Genomic DNA, 20,026 nt, shown 5'->3' with positions numbered 1-20,026 from the left:
TAACTAATGTTATGAGGGATAGAGATTTATTATTTTTTATTATTTTTTTTTTAATAAAGTTAATAGAAAAAATTTTTTAAATTTTAATAAAATTCTCTACAATTTAATTACTTTCGCAAATTTTTTGTAATTCAATGATTTTTATTATCTACTATTTTAATAAAAAATTACACAAGAGAATTGAATAAATTTAAAAAAAAATTTTTTATAAAAATTCTTCGCAGAAATTCAATTATTTTCATGGAAAAAAAAATTTTCACAGAAATTTTAATTATTTATAATAGAATTTTTCTAATATTTTTCGAAAAAAATCAATTATTTAGATTTTTTATAAAATTCTTCGCAAAAAATTCAATTATTTTAAAAATTTTTTAATAATAATCGTTACAAGAATTCAATTATTATTATCTTAAAATGATTTTTATATGATTTGTTTATTAGAATTTAATCATTATTTTCAATTTCATTTTTAATTATATTGCGAAAAATGCAATTATATTTCAATTTTATTTTTAATTTTATTTCTTGAAAGATTTTAATTATTTTCAGAAAATTTTAATGAAATTCTTTGGAAAAATTCAATTTACTTCAAGGATAATAAAATTATTTGCAGGAATTCAATTATTTTAAGAAATTTTTATAAAATTCTTCGCAAAAATTCAATTATTTAAAAAAAAAAATTATAAGCTTCTTAAGAATTCAATTATTTTTTTTTTAAATTTTCATTAAATTCTTGGCAAAAATTCAATTATTTTCAGAAATAATAAAATTCTTCTCAAACATGAGATTATTTTTTTTAATTTTAATAATAGTCGTTGCAAGAATTCAATTATTTTTATAAATTTTTAAAACTTATCGCAGGATTTCAATTATTTTCAATACAATTTTAAATCAATTCTGCGAAAAATGCAATATTATTTAAAATGATTTTGATTTAATCTGTTTATTTAAATTTAATCATTATTTTCAATTTCATTTTTAATTATATTTCTTCAAAGAATTTAATTTATTTTCAGAAAAATTTTAATGAAATTCTTTGGAACTTTCTAATAAGAAATGATTTAGAATTGAATAAAATAAAATGATTAAAGTTTTGAATAATTTTATTTATAAATTTCAACAAGAGAAAAATATTAAATTTTGAAAGAATTACTTTAGAAATGATCTTTAGTTGGAAAAGACTTTTTATTTACTTTTTTTTTTAAATTTTAACCTACGAAGATAATTTATTTATTTAATTTTATTTAAGTATCAATGATAATTACAAAATTATTCGACGATTAGACTAATTTTCTAATTGTGTATAAAAATAATTTGTTAATTTCTAATTTAAAATATGAATTTTTTGTTTAATTAATTGAATTTTACATTTTTGTTGTATATAAAAATTTGTTTCTAATTTAAAATATGAATTTTACACTTTTGACTTACATTTATTATTTATTATATTTAAAGTTATTAAATTATTTACATTTTTTTTTGTTAGACTTAAATTTATTAAATAGAACTTAGTATTTTTTAACTTGATTTTAAGTTGTAATTTTTTTTTTAAAATACTTTTTAATTCGAAAAGTTTTTAATAATTTTTGAACTTAACTCGAATTATTATTTAAATTGGAGAAGAAAAATCTAATTAGTAACGTGTTCAAGAATACCTTGTCTTATTAGTGTTTCGCATTCTGTACTTGGAAGCAAGTGATGTGTATTTTTCTTTAAATTAACAACTTGACCGTCTTCGAATTCAAATTTGCCATAATCGACTAAGCATCGAACCTGAAATGCAAAAAGTCGGCAAATTCATTAAATTTTATGCCTCTCATCATGGTTTTTTGATTTTTAATTCATATTATTCATATTTAGCTAAATTTAAAAGAAATTAATTAAATTTAACAGAATTAAATAAATTAAATAATTAAATAGAAATATTAATTCAAATATTAATTTTTACTTTGAATTAATATTAGTTTAATTAATTTTACATTTAAATTAAAATATTTTTATGTATATTTTATATACAAAAAAGGGTATTTTTTACCTCAACATAAAGTGATTTCGGTGGAACCATATCTTTCATTATGTTGAGTCCCCTTCCGTCTCCAATTGTTCGCATATAAGATGCCAATGCTTTATTATAATTATTAAACCACTTTTCCTCGGGAGCAATTAAATTCGCCTTTATTTCCGGTGGAAGAATACTTCCCAATTCCCATCTCATTTTTTTCAATCTCTCCATTCGATGACTGACGTAAGTTAAAAGAAGACGTTTATTTCTTTCCAAAGCATTGTGACGAAGTTGAATCGAGCCGCGAATATCAACTCCCTCAGTCACTGTTCGTCTAAAATTCCGTTTTTTCTCGTGAATATAAAAAAAACGTTTATAATTTGTATAAAAAAATGTTTTTTAAAAAAAAATATATTTTGTTTTTTTTGTTTTTTGTAAAAATATATTTTGTTTCTATACAAATAAAATATAAAAAAATAAATAAAATACTAAAGTATAAAAAAATGTTTTCTTTTTAAAATATTTTTAAAAATATATTTTGTTTCTATAAAAATTTTATGTTTCGATTATTTTTATAACTAAATTAATTAAATAAAGAAGTTTCTCCCAAAAAAAAGAAAAATTAAACTGTCAAAATTCGACAAATTGGCGAATTTTGACAGTTCGCAAAAGTTTACAATTTTTAGGTTATGTTCAAAATTCAATTCATTCAATTTAAGAATGTTGAGAATTAATAAGGATTAAAAGTACTTGAATAAAAGATAAGATGGAAAAATTGTGGAAATACAAACACTTGTTCGTAATTGTCGTCTGTCAGTGTTTTCATTTCATCGAGAACATTTTTAAAAACAAAATCCTGTAAATAAAAATAGAGTAGTGAAAATAGTAACGGCTTTACGATATAGTATTTGTTTTTTGACATATACTTACATTGAATGGTTTGATTTCGTCAGAGAGAACTAATTCGTTTATAAGTTTCAAACCTTCTTTTCCGTACATTTTTATTTATTTAGGTGGAAAACAATTGTAATTTAAAACCAAAATAACAGAAATAAAATAGTAAACAAAATTTGACAAAATTCACAAATTTAAAATACCTTTAGGCATAAACTATATAAATAGAACGGAATGATTGACAGAAATATTAAGCTAAATTCACACTGTTTCTTTTTTGCAAATTTGCAAGTTTTTAAGTTTCGATATATATCGATAATCGATATAATTGCGATAAACCCCGACCACGCCCCTTGTGGTAACTTTCCGAAACAAAATGGACGCCATTGTCGTCGCCATTGGAATTTGGAAATTCTCAAACAAATATAAAAAGCGATCGCAGTGCTATAAATCAGTGGTTATTTTTATAAACGTTCGTGACAAAATTAATAGGTACGCATAAAGAGACACTTTCTAGAAGAGTTTTCAGTTTATGTAAACAACTCTGGCGAGAAGGTTGTGTTTTGAAAAAAGTGCTTTAAACGCTTTAAAAGTTATTGCAAAGTTTATTTCGTTCGTAATATTAAAGACTCGTTCTTAATTTTAGGGAAAACAAGAAAAATTCTCGTCCTGAAAAGAGCTTTTCATGTCAAGTGTAAGATTTCGTAATACAACAAGTAAGATTAATAATTGAAAGTTGATCGTTGTTTTTAGGTTATGTTACAATTGCAATTTGCAAAATATATATATACGCAATTGGTCAGGGAAAAGTCAGGGATTTTTATTAAAAAACGGGGAAAACAAATTGAATTTTGGAGAAGTTACAAATAATTGCAGAAATTCAATCATTTTCAAAAGTAATAAAATTCTTTGCAGAAATTCAATTGTGTTCATAAATTCAAGAAAAAATTATCGTCAAAATTTCAATTATCTTCAGAAATAATAAAATTCTTCTCCGAAATTCAATTATTTTAAAAAATTTCTCTCAATTCAATGGTTTTTAATATCTACTATTTTAATAAATTTTTTCAAAAGAATTCAATTATTTAGAAAAAAGTGTTGATAAAATTTTAAGCAAACATTAAATTATTTTTATAAATAATAAAAATTTCACAGGAATTGAACTATTTACATAAATTTTTTATAAATTTCTTTGCAATAATTCTATTATTTGCTGTAAATAATCAATTTTTTTTACAGAGATTCAATTATTTTCTTGAATAATAAAACTCATCATAGAATTTTAATTATTTTTAATACAATTTTAATCGAATTCCTCGAAAAATGTAATTATTCTAGAAAATTTTATTAAAATTCGTCGTAAAATTAAATTATTTAAAAATTTGTTGATAAAATTCTTTATGAGAATTCAATTTTGAAAAACATTTATTTATTCAATAAATTGTTTATTTTTAAACTTAAATAATTGAATTCTCGTAGAATTTTCTAATAAAAATTGAAATTAAAATCCTGTGAAGAATTTTATTATTTATGAAAATAATTGAATTATTGTAACGAATTTTATTAATTTTTTTTTTAAATAATTGAAATCTTTAAAGAATTTTATTAAATTTTTTTTTAAATAATTGAAATCCTCTGAAAAATTTTATTGTTTCTGAAAATAGTTGAATTCTTGCATTGAATTTAAAAAAAATGTTTGTTTAAATAATTAAAATTCTGTAAAAAATTGTATTATTTATGAAAATAATTGAATTCTTTTGAGAAATTAAAAATAGAAATTATGCAAATTTTTTAACAAAATTTAAAAATAATCGATAGTTAAAAATCGTAATTAACAAATAGAAATTATAGGGATTTTTTTTTCTAAAAAGATATTTTAAATTTTTTAAAAAAATGATTTATAAATAGGATTAATTTTGGAAATTTTTGTATAAAATTGATGCAAATTATTATTTCTTTTTTTCAAAGAAGAAGAAGAGAATTTTGTTAAAAAAAAAATTGTGATAAGAAATAAGAATTTTATAAAAAATTTTTCTTCTTTTTCAAAAAGAAATTCATAATTTTGTGAACAGAATTGTGATTGAAAAGCAGAAAATATGCAAAGTAATTTCAATTTTCAAATCTTAGTTTTTTTTAAACAATTTTCTAACTTTTATAAAAATTATGGAATTTCACAAATTTCAGTTCTGAAATTTGTAAAATTCTATAATTTTGATAAAAGTTAGAAAATTGTTCTGAAATTTGTGAAATTTCCTAATTTTGATAGTAAATAAATATTAATAATAAATAAATATGAGAATTATTAAAAGAAATATTTTATAGCATTACAGAATTAATTATTTTACAGAAAATGGAGAACTTGGAAAACTCGACTTGTGAAGATAACATCGAAAAAAGTAACGAAAGTACCTCGAAGTCCTTGAAGGAAGAGGAAGACGTCGAAAAATGTTCAGAAAAATCAGAATGTAATCCAAACGATTCATCGAACGAAAAAGAAGAAGATTTACAAGTCGAAATTCCTTCTGAAATTGAATCAAAAAACACTTTCAAAAAACCCGGTTTACTAGTCGGTCCTCGAAAAGGTAAACCAATAGGAAGAAAATTAAATTTAAATGAGAATAAAGAAAGTACAGTCAGTCCGGAAGACGATCCAAAAAGTTTAGAAAAAAAACCAGAAGAGCTTGACAAAAAAAGAACAGAAGGGATTGATATTGAAAAAGTTGACGATAAAAAATTAGAAAAAGATGAAAAAAAAGAAAAAGATGCAAGGGATAGAAACATAATTGAAAAGGAAAAACAAATTCCCCTTCCCTATAAGGAGCCAATTTGGAGTGGAAAACCAGAGAAAAATTACAAGGCTGAAATTCTCAAATCAGGATTAATTCTCGAGACAATAGATTTGAGTGAGAAGAATTTTTACGTCGTTGGTAGATTACCAATTTGTGATATTCCTCTCGCTAATCCGACAATTTCTCGTTATCACGCAATTTTTCAATATCGAAACGAGTCCGATGAGAAGAATGAAAAGGGCCTCTATGTTTATGATTTGGGAAGTACGCACGGTACTTTTTGGAATGGCAATCGAATAAGATCGAATGTCTACGTGAGAGTGAGAAATGGGCATATGATTAAATTTGGAAATAGTCAACGGAAATTTATCATACAAACGCCACGCGATGAGGAAGAAGAGGAATCGGAATTCACTGTCACTGAATTAAAGGTATTTTTTTTAATAAGTTAAATATATTCTCTTTTTAGTGCAGAAAACAGATTTTTGTTATAGAAAGTGGAATTATTTTATATCCATGAGTTGACATGAAAAAAATTAGTTTTAAATTTTTAATTAAAACAAATTTCTTTTTCTGACAACTTTGCATAAAATTAATTACTTTTTTAAAACTTCCGGCCTTGGATATCGAGAAAGTCGTAATTTTTTTGAAAATAGTGGAAAATGTTCCACTATCTTCGAAAAAATTGCGACTTTTTCGATTTATTTTTCAAGTTTGCGACTTTTTTTTTACCTTTTTTATTAAAAAGATTTTGAATCATTGAAACTTTGTAAAATTTCAATTTTCTTCTTCTTTTTTATGGCATTTAGCTTCATTATTTTTATGCTCTTCAAAAACACTTTACTTATTTAATAGTCTTCACTTTTTGGTAAAAAATCTAAAATTATCGAAAATTATCAAAAATTCAAAAAACCGAATTTCTTAAAATTCATCATTTTTTTCTCTCTTTTATGGCATTTAGCTTTATTATTTTTGTGCTTTTGGAAAATACTTTACTTATTAAATAGTCTCGACTCTTTGGTAAAAAATCTAAAATTATCGAAAATTATCAAAAATTCAAAAATCCGAATTTCTTAAAATTCATCATTTTTTTCTCTCTTTTATGGAATTTAGCTTCATTATTTTTGTGCTTTTAGAAAATACTTTACTTATTAAATAGTCTCGACTCTTTGGTAAAAAATCTAAAATTATCGAAAATTATCAAAAATTCAAAAATCCGAATTTCTTAAAATTCATCATTTTTTTCTCTCTTTTATGGAATTTAGCTTCATTATTTTTGTGCTTTTGGAAAATACTTTACTTATTAAATAGTCTCGACTCTTTGGTAAAAAATCTAAAATTATCGAAAATTATCAAAAATTCAAAAATCCGAATTTCTTAAAATTCATCATTTTTTTCTCTCTTTTATGGAATTTAGCTTCATTATTTTTGTGCTTTTAGAAAATACTTTACTTATTAAATAGTCTCGACTCTTTGGTAAAAAATCTAAAATTATCGAAAATTATCAAAAATTCAAAAATCCGAATTTCTTAAAATTCATCATTTTTTTCTCTCTTTTATGGAATTTAGCTTCATTATTTTTGTGCTTTTAGAAAATACTTTACTTATTAAATAGTCTCGAATCTTTGGTAAAAAATCTGAAATTATCGAAAATTATCAAAAATTCAAAAATCCGAATTTCTTAAAATTCATCATTTTTTTCTCTCTTTTATGGCACGTAGCTTCATTATTTTTGTGCTTTTGTAAAATACTTTACTTATTTAATAGTCTCGACATTTTGGTAAAAAATCTAAAATTATCAAAAATTCGAAAAAATTCAAAAATCCGAATTTCTTAAAATTCAACATTTTTTCTTCTTTTTTACGGCATTTAGCTTCATTATTTTTGTGCTTTTAGAAAATACTTTACTTATTAAATAGTCTCGAATCTTTGGTAAAAAATCTGAAATTATCGAAAATTATCAAAAATTCAAAAATCCGAATTTCTTAAAATTCATCATTTTTTTCTCTCTTTTATGGCATGTAGCTTCATTATTTTTGTGCTTTTGTAAAATACTTTACTTATTTAATAGTCTCGACATTTTGGTAAAAAATCTAAAATTATCAAAAATTCGAAAAAATTCAAAAATCCGAATTTCTTAAAATTCAACATTTTTTCTTCTTTTTTACGGCATTTAGTTTCAATATTTTTGTGCTTTTAGAAAATACTTTACTTATTAAATAGTCTCGACTCTTTGGTAAAAAATCTAAAATTATCGAAAATTATCAAAAATTCAAAAATCCGAATTTCTTAAAATTCATCATTTTTTTCTCTCTTTTATGGAATTTAGCTTCATTATTTTTGTGCTTTTAGAAAATACTTTACTTATTAAATAGTCTCGAATCTTTGGTAAAAAATCTGAAATTATCGAAAATTATCAAAAATTCAAAAATCCGAATTTTTTAAAATTCAACATTTTTTCTTCTTTTTTACGGCGTTTAGCTTCATTATTTTTGTGCTTTTTGAAAATACTTTACTTATTAAATAGTCTCGACTTTTTGGTAAAAAATCTAAAATTATCGAAAATTATCAAAAATTAAAAAATCCGAATTTCTTAAAATTCATCATTTTTTTCTCTCTTTTATGGCATTTAGCTTCATTATTTTTGTGCTTTTGGAAAATACTTTACTTATTAAATAGTCTCGACTCTTTGGTAAAAAATCTAAAATTATCGAAAATTATCAAAAATTCAAAAATCCGAATTTCTTAAAATTTAACATTTTTTCTTCTTTTTTACGGCATTTAGCTTCATTATTTTTGTGCTTTTAGAAAATACTTTACTTATTAAATAGTCTCGAATCTTTGGTAAAAAATCTGAAATTATCGAAAATTATCAAAAATTCAAAAATCCGAATTTTTTAAAATTCAACATTTTTTCTTCTTTTTTACGGCGTTTAGCTTCATTATTTTTGTGCTTTTTGAAAATACTTTACTTATTAAATAGTCTCGACTTTTTGGTAAAAAATCTAAAATTATCGAAAATTATCAAAAATTAAAAAATCCGAATTTCTTAAAATTCATCATTTTTTTCTCTCTTTTATGGCATTTAGCTTCATTATTTTTGTGCTTTTGGAAAATACTTTACTTATTAAATAGTCTCGACTCTTTGGTAAAAAATCTAAAATTATCGAAAATTATCAAAAATTCAAAAATCCGAATTTCTTAAAATTTAACATTTTTTCTTCTTTTTTACGGCATTTAGTTTCAATATTTTTGTGCTTTTGGAAAATACTTTACTTATTAAATAGTCTCGACTTTTTGGTAAAAAATCTAAAATTATCGAAAATTATCAAAAATTAAAAAATCCGAATTTCTTAAAATTCATCATTTTTTTCTCTCTTTTATGGCATTTAGCTTTATTATTTTTGTGCTTTTGGAAAATACTTTACTTATTAAATAGTCTCGACTCTTTGGTAAAAAATCTAAAATTATCGAAAATTATCAAAAATTCAAAAATCCGAATTTCTTAAAATTCATCATTTTTTTCTCTCTTTTATGGAATTTAGCTTTATTATTTTTGTGCTTTTAGAAAATACTTTACTTATTAAATAGTCTCGACTTTTTGGTAAAAAATCTGAAATTATCGAAAATTATCAAAAATTAAAAAATCCGAATTTCTTAAAATTCATCATTTTTTTCTCTCTTTTATGGCATTTAGCTTCATTATTTTTGTGCTTTTGGAAAATACTTTACTTATTAAATAGTCTCGACTCTTTGGTAAAAAATCTAAAATTATCGAAAATTATCAAAAATTCAAAAATCCGAATTTCTTAAAATTTAACATTTTTTCTTCTTTTTTACGGCATTTAGCTTCATTATTTTTGTGCTTTTAGAAAATACTTTACTTATTAAATAGTCTCGAATCTTTGGTAAAAAATCTGAAATTATCGAAAATTATCAAAAATTCAAAAATCCGAATTTTTTAAAATTCAACATTTTTTCTTCTTTTTTACGGCGTTTAGCTTCATTATTTTTGTGCTTTTTGAAAATACTTTACTTATTAAATAGTCTCGACTTTTTGGTAAAAAATCTAAAATTATCGAAAATTATCAAAAATTAAAAAATCCGAATTTCTTAAAATTCATCATTTTTTTCTCTCTTTTATGGCATTTAGCTTCATTATTTTTGTGCTTTTGGAAAATACTTTACTTATTAAATAGTCTCGACTTTTTGGTAAAAAATCTAAAATTATCGAAAATTATCAAAAATTAAAAAATCCGAATTTCTTAAAATTCATCATTTTTTTCTCTCTTTTATGGCATTTAGCTTCATTATTTTTGTGCTTTTGGAAAATACTTTACTTATTAAATAGTCTCGACTCTTTGGTAAAAAATCTAAAATTATCGAAAATTATCAAAAATTCAAAAATCCGAATTTCTTAAAATTCATCATTTTTTTCTCTCTTTTATGGAATTTAGCTTTATTATTTTTGTGCTTTTAGAAAATACTTTACTTATTAAATAGTCTCGACTTTTTGGTAAAAAATCTAAAATTATCGAAAATTATCAAAAATTAAAAATCCGAATTTCTTAAAATTCATCATTTTTTTCTCTCTTTTATGGCATTTAGCTTTATTATTTTTGTGCTTTTGGAAAATACTTTACTTATTAAATAGTCTCGACTCTTTGGTAAAAAATCTAAAATTATCGAAAATTATCAAAAATTCAAAAATCCGAATTTCTTAAAATTTAACATTTTTTCTTCTTTTTTACGGCATTTAGCTTCATTATTTTTGTGCTTTTAGAAAATACTTTACTTATTAAATAGTCTCGAATCTTTGGTAAAAAATCTGAAATTATCGAAAATTATCAAAAATTCAAAAATCCGAATTTTTTAAAATTCAACATTTTTTCTTCTTTTTTACGGCGTTTAGCTTCATTATTTTTGTGCTTTTTGAAAATACTTTACTTATTAAATAGTCTCGACTTTTTGGTAAAAAATCTAAAATTATCGAAAATTATCAAAAATTAAAAAATCCGAATTTCTTAAAATTCATCATTTTTTTCTCTCTTTTATGGCATTTAGCTTTATTATTTTTGTGCTTTTGGAAAATACTTTACTTATTAAATAGTCTCGACTCTTTGGTAAAAAATCTAAAATTATCGAAAATTATCAAAAATTCAAAAATCCGAATTTCTTAAAATTTAACATTTTTTCTTCTTTTTTACGGCATTTAGTTTCAATATTTTTGTGCTTTTGGAAAATACTTTACTTATTAAATAGTCTCGACTTTTTGGTAAAAAATCTAAAATTATCGAAAATTATCAAAAATTAAAAAATCCGAATTTCTTAAAATTCATCATTTTTTTCTCTCTTTTATGGCATTTAGCTTTATTATTTTTGTGCTTTTGGAAAATACTTTACTTATTAAATAGTCTCGACTCTTTGGTAAAAAATCTAAAATTATCGAAAATTATCAAAAATTCAAAAATCCGAATTTCTTAAAATTTAACATTTTTTCTTCTTTTTTACGGCATTTAGTTTCAATATTTTTGTGCTTTTGGAAAATACTTTACTTATTAAATAGTCTCGACTTTTTGGTAAAAAATCTAAAATTATCGAAAATTATCAAAAATTAAAAAATCCGAATTTCTTAAAATTCATCATTTTTTTCTCTCTTTTATGGCATTTAGCTTTATTATTTTTGTGCTTTTGGAAAATACTTTACTTATTAAATAGTCTCGACTCTTTGGTAAAAAATCTAAAATTATCGAAAATTATCAAAAATTCAAAAATCCGAATTTCTTAAAATTCATCATTTTTTTCTCTCTTTTATGGAATTTAGCTTTATTATTTTTGTGCTTTTAGAAAATACTTTACTTATTAAATAGTCTCGACTTTTTGGTAAAAAATCTGAAATTATCGAAAATTATCAAAAATTAAAAAATCCGAATTTCTTAAAATTCATCATTTTTTTCTCTCTTTTATGGCATTTAGCTTCATTATTTTTGTGCTTTTGGAAAATACTTTACTTATTAAATAGTCTCGACTCTTTGGTAAAAAATCTAAAATTATCGAAAATTATCAAAAATTCAAAAATCCGAATTTCTTAAAATTCAACATTTTTTCTTCTTTTTTACGGCATTTAGTTTCAATATTTTTGTGCTTTTGGAAAATACTTTACTTATTAAATAGTCTCGACTTTTTGGTAAAAAATCTAAAATTATCGAAAATTATCAAAAATTCAAAAATCCGAATTTCTTAAAATTCATCATTTTTTTCTCTCTTTTATGGAATTTAGCTTCATTATTTTTGTGCTTTTAGAAAATACTTTACTTATTAAATAGTCTCGAATCTTTGGTAAAAAATCTGAAATTATCGAAAATTATCAAAAATTCAAAAATCCGAATTTCTTAAAATTCATCATTTTTTTCTCTCTTTTATGGCATGTAGCTTCATTATTTTTGTGCTTTTGTAAAATACTTTATTTATTTAATAGTCTCGACATTTTGGTAAAAAATCTAAAATTATCAAAAATTCGAAAAAATTCAAAAATCCGAATTTCTTAAAATTCAACATTTTTTCTTCTTTTTTACGGCATTTAGTTTCAATATTTTTGTGCTTTTAGAAAATACTTTACTTATTAAATAGTCTCGACTCTTTGGTAAAAAATCTAAAATTATCGAAAATTATCAAAAATTCAAAAATCCGAATTTCTTAAAATTCAACATTTTTTTCTCTCTTTTATGGCATGTAGCTTCATTATTTTTGTGCTTTTGTAAAATACTTTATTTATTTAATAGTCTCGACATTTTGGTAAAAAATCTAAAATTATCAAAAATTCGAAAAAATTCAAAAATCCGAATTTCTTAAAATTCAACATTTTTTCTTCTTTTTTACGGCATTTAGTTTCAATATTTTTGTGCTTTTAGAAAATACTTTACTTATTAAATAGTCTCGACTCTTTGGTAAAAAATCTAAAATTATCGAAAATTATCAAAAATTCAAAAATCCGAATTTCTTAAAATTCATCATTTTTTTCTCTCTTTTATGGCATTTAGCTTCATTATTTTTGTGCTTTTGGAAAATACTTTACTTATTAAATAGTCTCGACTCTTTGGTAAAAAATCTAAAATTATCGAAAATTATCAAAAATTCAAAAATCCGAATTTCTTAAAATTCAACATTTTTTCTTCTTTTTTACGGCATTTAGTTTCAATATTTTTGTGCTTTTGGAAAATACTTTACTTATTAAATAGTCTCGACTTTTTGGTAAAAAATCTGAAATTATCGAAAATTATCAAAAATTCAAAAATCCGAATTTCTTAAAATTCATCATTTTTTTCTCTCTTTTATGGCATTTAGCTTCATTATTTTTGTGCTTTTGGAAAATACTTTACTTATTAAATAGTCTCGACTCTTTGGTAAAAAATCTAAAATTATCGAAAATTATCAAAAATTCAAAAATCCGAATTTCTTAAAATTCATCATTTTTTTCTCTCTTTTATGGAATTTAGCTTTATTATTTTTGTGCTTTTAGAAAATACTTTACTTATTAAATAGTCTCGACTTTTTGGTAAAAAATCTGAAATTATCGAAAATTATCAAAAATTAAAAAATCCGAATTTCTTAAAATTCATCATTTTTTTCTCTCTTTTATGGCATTTAGCTTCATTATTTTTGTGCTTTTGGAAAATACTTTACTTATTAAATAGTCTCGACTCTTTGGTAAAAAATCTAAAATTATCGAAAATTATCAAAAATTCAAAAATCCGAATTTCTTAAAATTCATCATTTTTTTCTCTCTTTTATGGAATTTAGCTTTATTATTTTTGTGCTTTTAGAAAATACTTTACTTATTAAATAGTCTCGACTTTTTGGTAAAAAATCTGAAATTATCGAAAATTATCAAAAATTAAAAAATCCGAATTTCTTAAAATTCATCATTTTTTTCTCTCTTTTATGGCATTTAGCTTCATTATTTTTGTGCTTTTGGAAAATACTTTACTTATTAAATAGTCTCGACTCTTTGGTAAAAAATCTAAAATTATCGAAAATTATCAAAAATTCAAAAATCCGAATTTCTTAAAATTCAACATTTTTTCTTCTTTTTTACGGCATTTAGTTTCAATATTTTTGTGCTTTTGGAAAATACTTTACTTATTAAATAGTCTCGACTTTTTGGTAAAAAATCTAAAATTATCGAAAATTATCAAAAATTAAAAAATCCGAATTTCTTAAAATTCATCATTTTTTTCTCTCTTTTATGGCATTTAGCTTCATTATTTTTGTGCTTTTGGAAAATACTTTACTTATTAAATAGTCTCGACTCTTTGGTAAAAAATCTAAAATTATCGAAAATTATCAAAAATTCAAAAATCCGAATTTCTTAAAATTCATCATTTTTTTCTCTCTTTTATGGAATTTAGCTTTATTATTTTTGTGCTTTTAGAAAATACTTTACTTATTAAATAGTCTCGACTCTTTGGTAAAAAATCTGAAATTATCGAAAATTATCAAAAATTCAAAAATCCGAATTTCTTAAAATTCATCATTTTTTTCTCTCATTTATGACATTTAGCTTCATTATTTTTGTGCTTTTGGAAAATACTTTACTTATTAAATAGTCTCGAATCTTTGGTAAAAAATCTAAAATTATCGAAAATTATCAAAAATTCAAAAATCCGAATTTCTTAAAATTCAACATTTTTTCTTCTTTTTTACGGCATTTAGTTTCAATATTTTTGTGCTTTTGGAAAATACTTTACTTATTAAATAGTCTCGACTTTTTGGTAAAAAATCTAAAATTATCGAAAATTATCAAAAATTAAAAAATCCGAATTTCTTAAAATTCATCATTTTTTTCTCTCTTTTATGGCATTTAGCTTCATTATTTTTGTGCTTTTGGAAAATACTTTACTTATTAAATAGTCTCGACTCTTTGGTAAAAAATCTAAAATTATCGAAAATTATCAAAAATTCAAAAATCCGAATTTCTTAAAATTCATCATTTTTTTCTCTCTTTTATGGAATTTAGCTTTATTATTTTTGTGCTTTTAGAAAATACTTTACTTATTAAATAGTCTCGACTCTTTGGTAAAAAATCTAAAATTATCGAAAATTATCAAAAATTCAAAAATCCGAATTTCTTAAAATTCATCATTTTTTCCTCTCTTTTATGGCATGTAGCTTCATTGTTTTTGTGCTTTTGTAAAATACTTTACTTATTTAATAGTCTCGACATTTTGGTAAAAAATCTAAAATTATCAAAAATTCGAAAAAATTCAAAAATCCGAATTTCTTAAAATTCAACATTTTTTTCTCTTTTTTATGGGATTTAGCTTTATTATTTTTGTGCTCTCGGAAAATACTTTACTTATTTAATAGTCTCCACCCTTTGGTAAAAAAGCTACTTTTCTAAAATTTTCAAAAAATCGTTAATTTTTATAATTCAATTTTTTTTCTTTTTTTGATTTAACTTAGTTATTTTTGAACCCTGAGGTCGGATTGATTTTAATTAAATAATTATTAATGTTTTATGTTTAATAAATTTTTTTTAAAAATTGGTTATTTTGCAGGAAAAACGTAGAATTGAAATGGAGGAGCGAGAGAAAATGGAATTTGAGCGAAAGAAGGAGGAGGAATTAGCGGAGAAATTGCGAATTGAAAAAGAAGAGAAGGAGGGAGTAAATTGGGGAATGTCGGAGGATGCGGACGAAGAGACGGATTTAAAGGAAAATCCTTACGCGCAAACAAATAACGAGGATTTATTTTTAGAGGATCCGAAGAAAACTTTGCGCGGTTGGTTCGAACGTGAGGGGCACGATTTACAATATCAGGCCGACGAAAATGGAATTGGACGTTTCACTTGTTGGGTCGAGTGAGTAAAATAAACTAATAACTTATTCTATAAACAGAATTGAAAATATGTTTTTTAATAATTTTAGTATTTAATTAAAAAAAGTTATTAAATTATTTAAAAAAACGAAGTAAATAATTTTACTTTTTAAATTGAGTAAATAATTTTACTTTTTGAATTGAGTAAATAATTTTACTTTTTAAATTAAGTAAATAATTTTTCTTAATTTTTAACATGAAATTATTAGCGCATAGAATAATTTATTAAGTTGAATAAATTTTATTTACTGCATAGAATGGATTTATTTTTGAATGAATTATTTATTGAAACAGAAATATTTAGGGAAATTTTTGATTTTATCACTTGGTTTTTTATAAAAAAAACTTCTCAAAGTTTTATTTATGAAAAATGTGAAGTGTTTTGGATTAATATTTAATTAATAATTTGTCCTTATTCTTTAGATTACCATTAGAAGATTACGTGGGGAGATCAGTGAAGGCAGAAGCTTGTGTTAAGGGAAAAAAGAAAGAGGCCGTTGTTCAGTGTGCACTTGAAGCTTGCAGAATTTTAGATAGACACGGACTCTTGAGACAAGCTGTTCATGGTATGAAAGAATTTTCTCTTTTTCCAAAAATGTTAAATTTTAATTAATTAATTAATTAATTAATGCTTTTCAACTAATTTCAGAAAGTAAAAAGAAAAAAGCCCGTAACTGGGAGGAACAAGATTTTTACGACTCAGATGAGGATAATTTCCTCGATCGAACTGGAACAGTGGAGAAAAAGCGGGAGCAAAGAATGAAAAACGCTGGCAAATTGAATTCAAAAGCAGAAACTTACAATTCATTGGTAAATTTTACCACTTTATAAATTCTTTCAATTTTTTTCTTTTATTTTAGAAAAATAAAAAATATAAAGAATAAGAAATAGTTTAATTTAAATTAAATATTAATTATTACTATAATCTCTTATTATTATTAATTAAATTAAATAAAACTTATTGAAGATTAGTTTAATTAATAATAATAAGTTTAATTTAATTATTAAAATAATGAGTTTAATTTAATTATTAAAATAATAAGTCTAACTTTGTTTAAAAAAAAATAATTTGATTACAGACGGAAAAATATACTGAAGTCATGAAGGAAATAGAAAATATTGAGAAACGTTTGAAGCAATCGCAGGAGAATGAAAATATGGAGGAAAATTCGAGTGTCGACGCATTGGATGCTTTTATGTCCCAATTAAAGAGTAAAGCAATTTTGAATAAAAGTGAAAAAATAAAATTGAAAATGGATTTGCAAAAATTGCGAAAAGAAGAAGCGCAACTTATGAAATTAATCGATATTTCAAGACCAGCGAATTTACCGGCATTATTGAAACCACAAACATCAAAATGCGTTGTCGAATCTTTGCCAACTAAACGGAAATCATTCGATAATTCTCCAAAATTAGAAGTAAGTACATATTGTCGAATTCAGTATTTTTTTGAATTTTTTATAATATTTTTTAAGTATTTATTCCTTTTGTTATTAATATTAAATGAATTTTTGCAAAAAAATTTATTTTTAAATATTTTTAAATTAATATAAAATATTATTTCAACTGTTTTTCAGAAAAAAGTGAAAAAATCCAACAAGGAATTTGAGACTAAAAATGAGAAATATTCCACAAGTGGAAAAGAACTTTTGGAAAATAAATCTGAGGAAGATTGTGTGGAAATGATGGAAGCGAGTGATGATAAAAAATGTGATGGCAATGATGAGAAAAGTGAAAAGGACATTAATTGTGGAGAAATTGAGAAAAAAAGTAAGAAAGAAATAATTGTTGAGGAAGAAATGGTAGAGAATGAAAGTTTACATGAAAAGAATACGGAGGAAGTTTTGAAGAAAAAGAAGAGGAATATGAAGCGAATTCAACAGCGTGCTTTAAAGGCGGAAAAGGAGAAGATAAAAAGTTATGAGGACGAGGAGTATAAGGAAGATTACTGCACTTGGGTGCCACCACAAGGACAAAGTGGAGACGGTAAAACTTCACTTAATGAAAAATTCGGTTATTAAATTTCTTCTTTAATTTTTTCTTCCTTTAATTCAATTTTCAATTTCTTTAATTCAATTTTAATTTTCAATTTCAATTTTTCACTTTCGTCTTTTCGAATAAATTTACAAATTTGGCGAAAAATTCAATAAAAGTAAAAAAAATTTAATTAATTTTTATTGGTAAATATTGAAGTTTGCTTTTGAATAAATTAAAATTCAAAAAAGCAGGCCTCGGATAGTAAATTAAGAAATTTAAAATTTAGTTTAAAAATAGTTTTCAAAATTTATTTTTTAGTTAAACAATTTTTTAGTTTTTACATATTTTGAATTTTGACTTTAAGAGAATTCTCTTTACTTTTTTAGGAAAAATCAGAGATTTTCCTAACTTTCCAGTAAATTTATTCAAAAATTCTATAAAATAATTAAATTTTAGAATAATTATGCTGAAATTCAATTATTTTTCTTTCAATTATTTATATATATATTTGTAATTTTTCCAAATAATTGAATTTTTATTATTGTAAGAAATTTTATGCTTAAAAAAAATTGATTACAATTGTTATTAAAAGTAATCGTAATTTTTGAAGAAATCTTGTCAAAAAGTTATTTGAAAATAATTGAATTTAACAGAAACTTAGAATTGAAATAATTAATGCAATAAAAGAAAAAGGTTGAAAAATTTTTCAAAAATGAAGAAATAGAATATTAATTATTTGTGACAATTGTGAATAAAAAAAAGAGACTTTTTCGACTTTTTTATACTTCGAATCGACTGAAACGAATTTTTTTGTTTCTTTAAAATCGATCCGAGGCCTGAAAAGGAAACATTTTATTTCAATATTATTTATTTGTGACATTTCATTTTTGATTTTCTTTACTATTATTCTTATTAATTAATATTATTAATATTATTATTAATATTATTCTTATTATTTTTATTATTTTTATTATTTTATTTCAATTATTGACTTAAAAAAAATATTCAACAGTTTGTACATATAATTTAATTCTATAAGTATTTGACTAAAATACAAAAAGTCAAAAATTCACTCTCGACGCTTTTCAATATATTTTTTTTGCAAAAAAGTTGTTAAAAAAATTTTTGCACAGAATCAAAAAGAGAGAGAGAGAGTTTTCATTAAAAATAAATTTTCCATTTGAAAAAAGAATTCCAACACAAAAAATAAGAGAAAAAAAAGATTCGAATTCTGATTTCGTCGAAATAAAAATTCCCCGAGAGAGAAAGTTGAAATTTGAAATAAAAATAGATCATTAAATTAACTTTTAAATTTCAAACGCATCAAAAGGACAAAAAATCGAAAAAATTCGAGAGAGAAAAAAAAACAAGTATTTTGCCGGTGAAAGTGAGATTTTACGAATTTCTGAATACGATATTATCAATTCGCTCTCGTTTATCTCGAGATTCGAAACCGCAGGCAGATGATAATATTTTCTTTTCTTTTGTCTCTCTCTCTCGGTTACGTTTCTTGTGGTTGTTGTTAATTATGAAATGGTATCGAACTTTAAGGGTTTTTTTTTTTTTTTTCTGAACTTGGAGATCGGAGAGAAAATTAATTTTCAAACATTTTGGAACAATTGTAAATAATTGTTTGAATGTTTCAAAAATTGTTATTTTGTTGGTGACTATTAAAAAAATGATTGTAAATAAAGAGAAACAAATTTTGTAAATAAAAAAAAAATTCCAGTAAATTATTATTAATTATTTCGACATTTTTTTTAGGCTTCCGTTCAAGAATTGGTTTGTTGATTTCACTCCTGTTTGTGAAATTCGATCCCCCTCTGCTCAATTCGGACATTTTGATCTAAAGAATCGAAAATTTGGTGCAATTTACATTTTTCAAGTGTAGTTCGACCGGGAAAAAAGAGTTTTTCAGGAAAAAAGTGAGAAATTCTAAAGTAAGTATAAATACTGTCGTTAATTTATTTATTCAAATTTCCAAAAAGAAATTCGATTTTATTAATAAAATTGTGAAAAAAGGGTCTTTTTCGAAATTTTTGCAAATTTTCAAAAAGAAAATCAATTTTATTAATAAAATTGAAACAAACTGTCTTTTTTGCTTTTTCGAAATTTTTGCTAATTTCCAAAAAGAAAATCGATTTAATTAATAAAATTAGTCTGATTTTATTTTTCGAATTTTTTTCAAGGAGAAATCTCAACGTGTTTTGATGAAGATGAAGAGAAAATTGAAGAAGAAGAAGAAAGAGAAGTGTTTGCGATATATAGGAAGACGTTTGACATTTAAAGAGGAAGAACTTTTGAATCGACTTTTGCTCACATAATTTCTATACACATGCAAAAGATATTTGCAGTATCGTTTTAAAAAGAGAGAAAGAGAAGAGTCTTGTGTGCCTATAAAGTGATACATAAGATACCTTTCTTCCTTGATCAAGCGGGCAACTCTCTCTTTCTTTCCCTTTCTGTCTCTGTTTCTCAGCCTGGCAAT

General features: G+C 22.8%; 2 protein-coding genes across 4 annotated transcripts in view; one reads left to right on the top strand and one right to left on the bottom strand.

The window, feature by feature from the left end:
- LOC122506539 (kanadaptin) overlaps nucleotides 1-19,854 on the top strand; it is a 43,970-nt gene extending 24,116 nt beyond the window's left edge. Inside the window, exons 1-9 of one of the 3 annotated variants that reach the window (XM_043618777.1) lie at nucleotides 3,418-3,590; nucleotides 5,244-6,116; nucleotides 15,243-15,544; nucleotides 15,985-16,127; nucleotides 16,211-16,371; nucleotides 16,641-16,979; nucleotides 17,139-17,547; nucleotides 19,303-19,478; nucleotides 19,728-19,854. In XM_043618777.1, the coding sequence (XP_043474712.1) occupies nucleotides 3,582-3,590; nucleotides 5,244-6,116; nucleotides 15,243-15,544; nucleotides 15,985-16,127; nucleotides 16,211-16,371; nucleotides 16,641-16,979; nucleotides 17,139-17,547; nucleotides 19,303-19,388 (2,322 nt within the window). In that variant the 5' untranslated portion in view covers nucleotides 3,418-3,581 and the 3' untranslated portion in view covers nucleotides 19,389-19,478; nucleotides 19,728-19,854. Of the gene's footprint in view, nucleotides 1-3,417; nucleotides 3,613-5,243; nucleotides 6,117-15,242; nucleotides 15,545-15,984; nucleotides 16,128-16,210; nucleotides 16,372-16,640; nucleotides 16,980-17,138; nucleotides 17,548-19,302; nucleotides 19,479-19,727 lie in introns of those variants that run through there. The other 2 variants (XM_043618778.1, XM_043618779.1) reach the window with 2 other exon arrangements.
- Nucleotides 1,428-3,111, bottom strand: LOC122506547 (DNA replication complex GINS protein PSF1-like). The gene is made up of 4 exons (XM_043618792.1): nucleotides 2,933-3,111; nucleotides 2,794-2,858; nucleotides 2,036-2,336; nucleotides 1,428-1,773 (listed from the first exon to the last, which is right to left on the bottom strand). Exons 1-4 carry the CDS (start codon nucleotides 2,999-3,001, stop codon nucleotides 1,630-1,632), a joined length of 579 nt encoding a protein of 192 aa, XP_043474727.1. The 5' UTR covers nucleotides 3,002-3,111; the 3' UTR covers nucleotides 1,428-1,629.
- Nucleotides 19,855-20,026: the final 172 nt, after the last annotated feature.

The sequence above is a fragment of the Leptopilina heterotoma genome, unplaced genomic scaffold (genome assembly GCF_015476425.1).
Source record: "Leptopilina heterotoma isolate Lh14 unplaced genomic scaffold, ASM1547642v1 Lhet_42, whole genome shotgun sequence".
Classification (NCBI taxonomy): domain Eukaryota; kingdom Metazoa; phylum Arthropoda; class Insecta; order Hymenoptera; family Figitidae; genus Leptopilina; species Leptopilina heterotoma.
Note: the sequence above shows the minus strand (reverse complement) of the source record. Positions and strands in the feature narration are given on the sequence as shown.

Bases quoted from the DNA above. Each gene is read 5' to 3' on its own strand.
- LOC122506547 (XM_043618792.1), bottom strand. From the start codon at position 3,001: ATGTACGGAAAAGAAGGTTTGAAACTTATAAACGAATTAGTTCTCTCT. The intron at 2,337-2,793 runs GTTTGTATTTCC...ACGGAATTTTAG, and splicing joins GACGACAATTACGAACAAGT to ACGAACAGTGACTGAGGGAG. The intron at 1,774-2,035 runs GTAAAAAATACC...TTTGCATTTCAG, and splicing joins CGAAATCACTTTATGTTGAG to GTTCGATGCTTAGTCGATTA.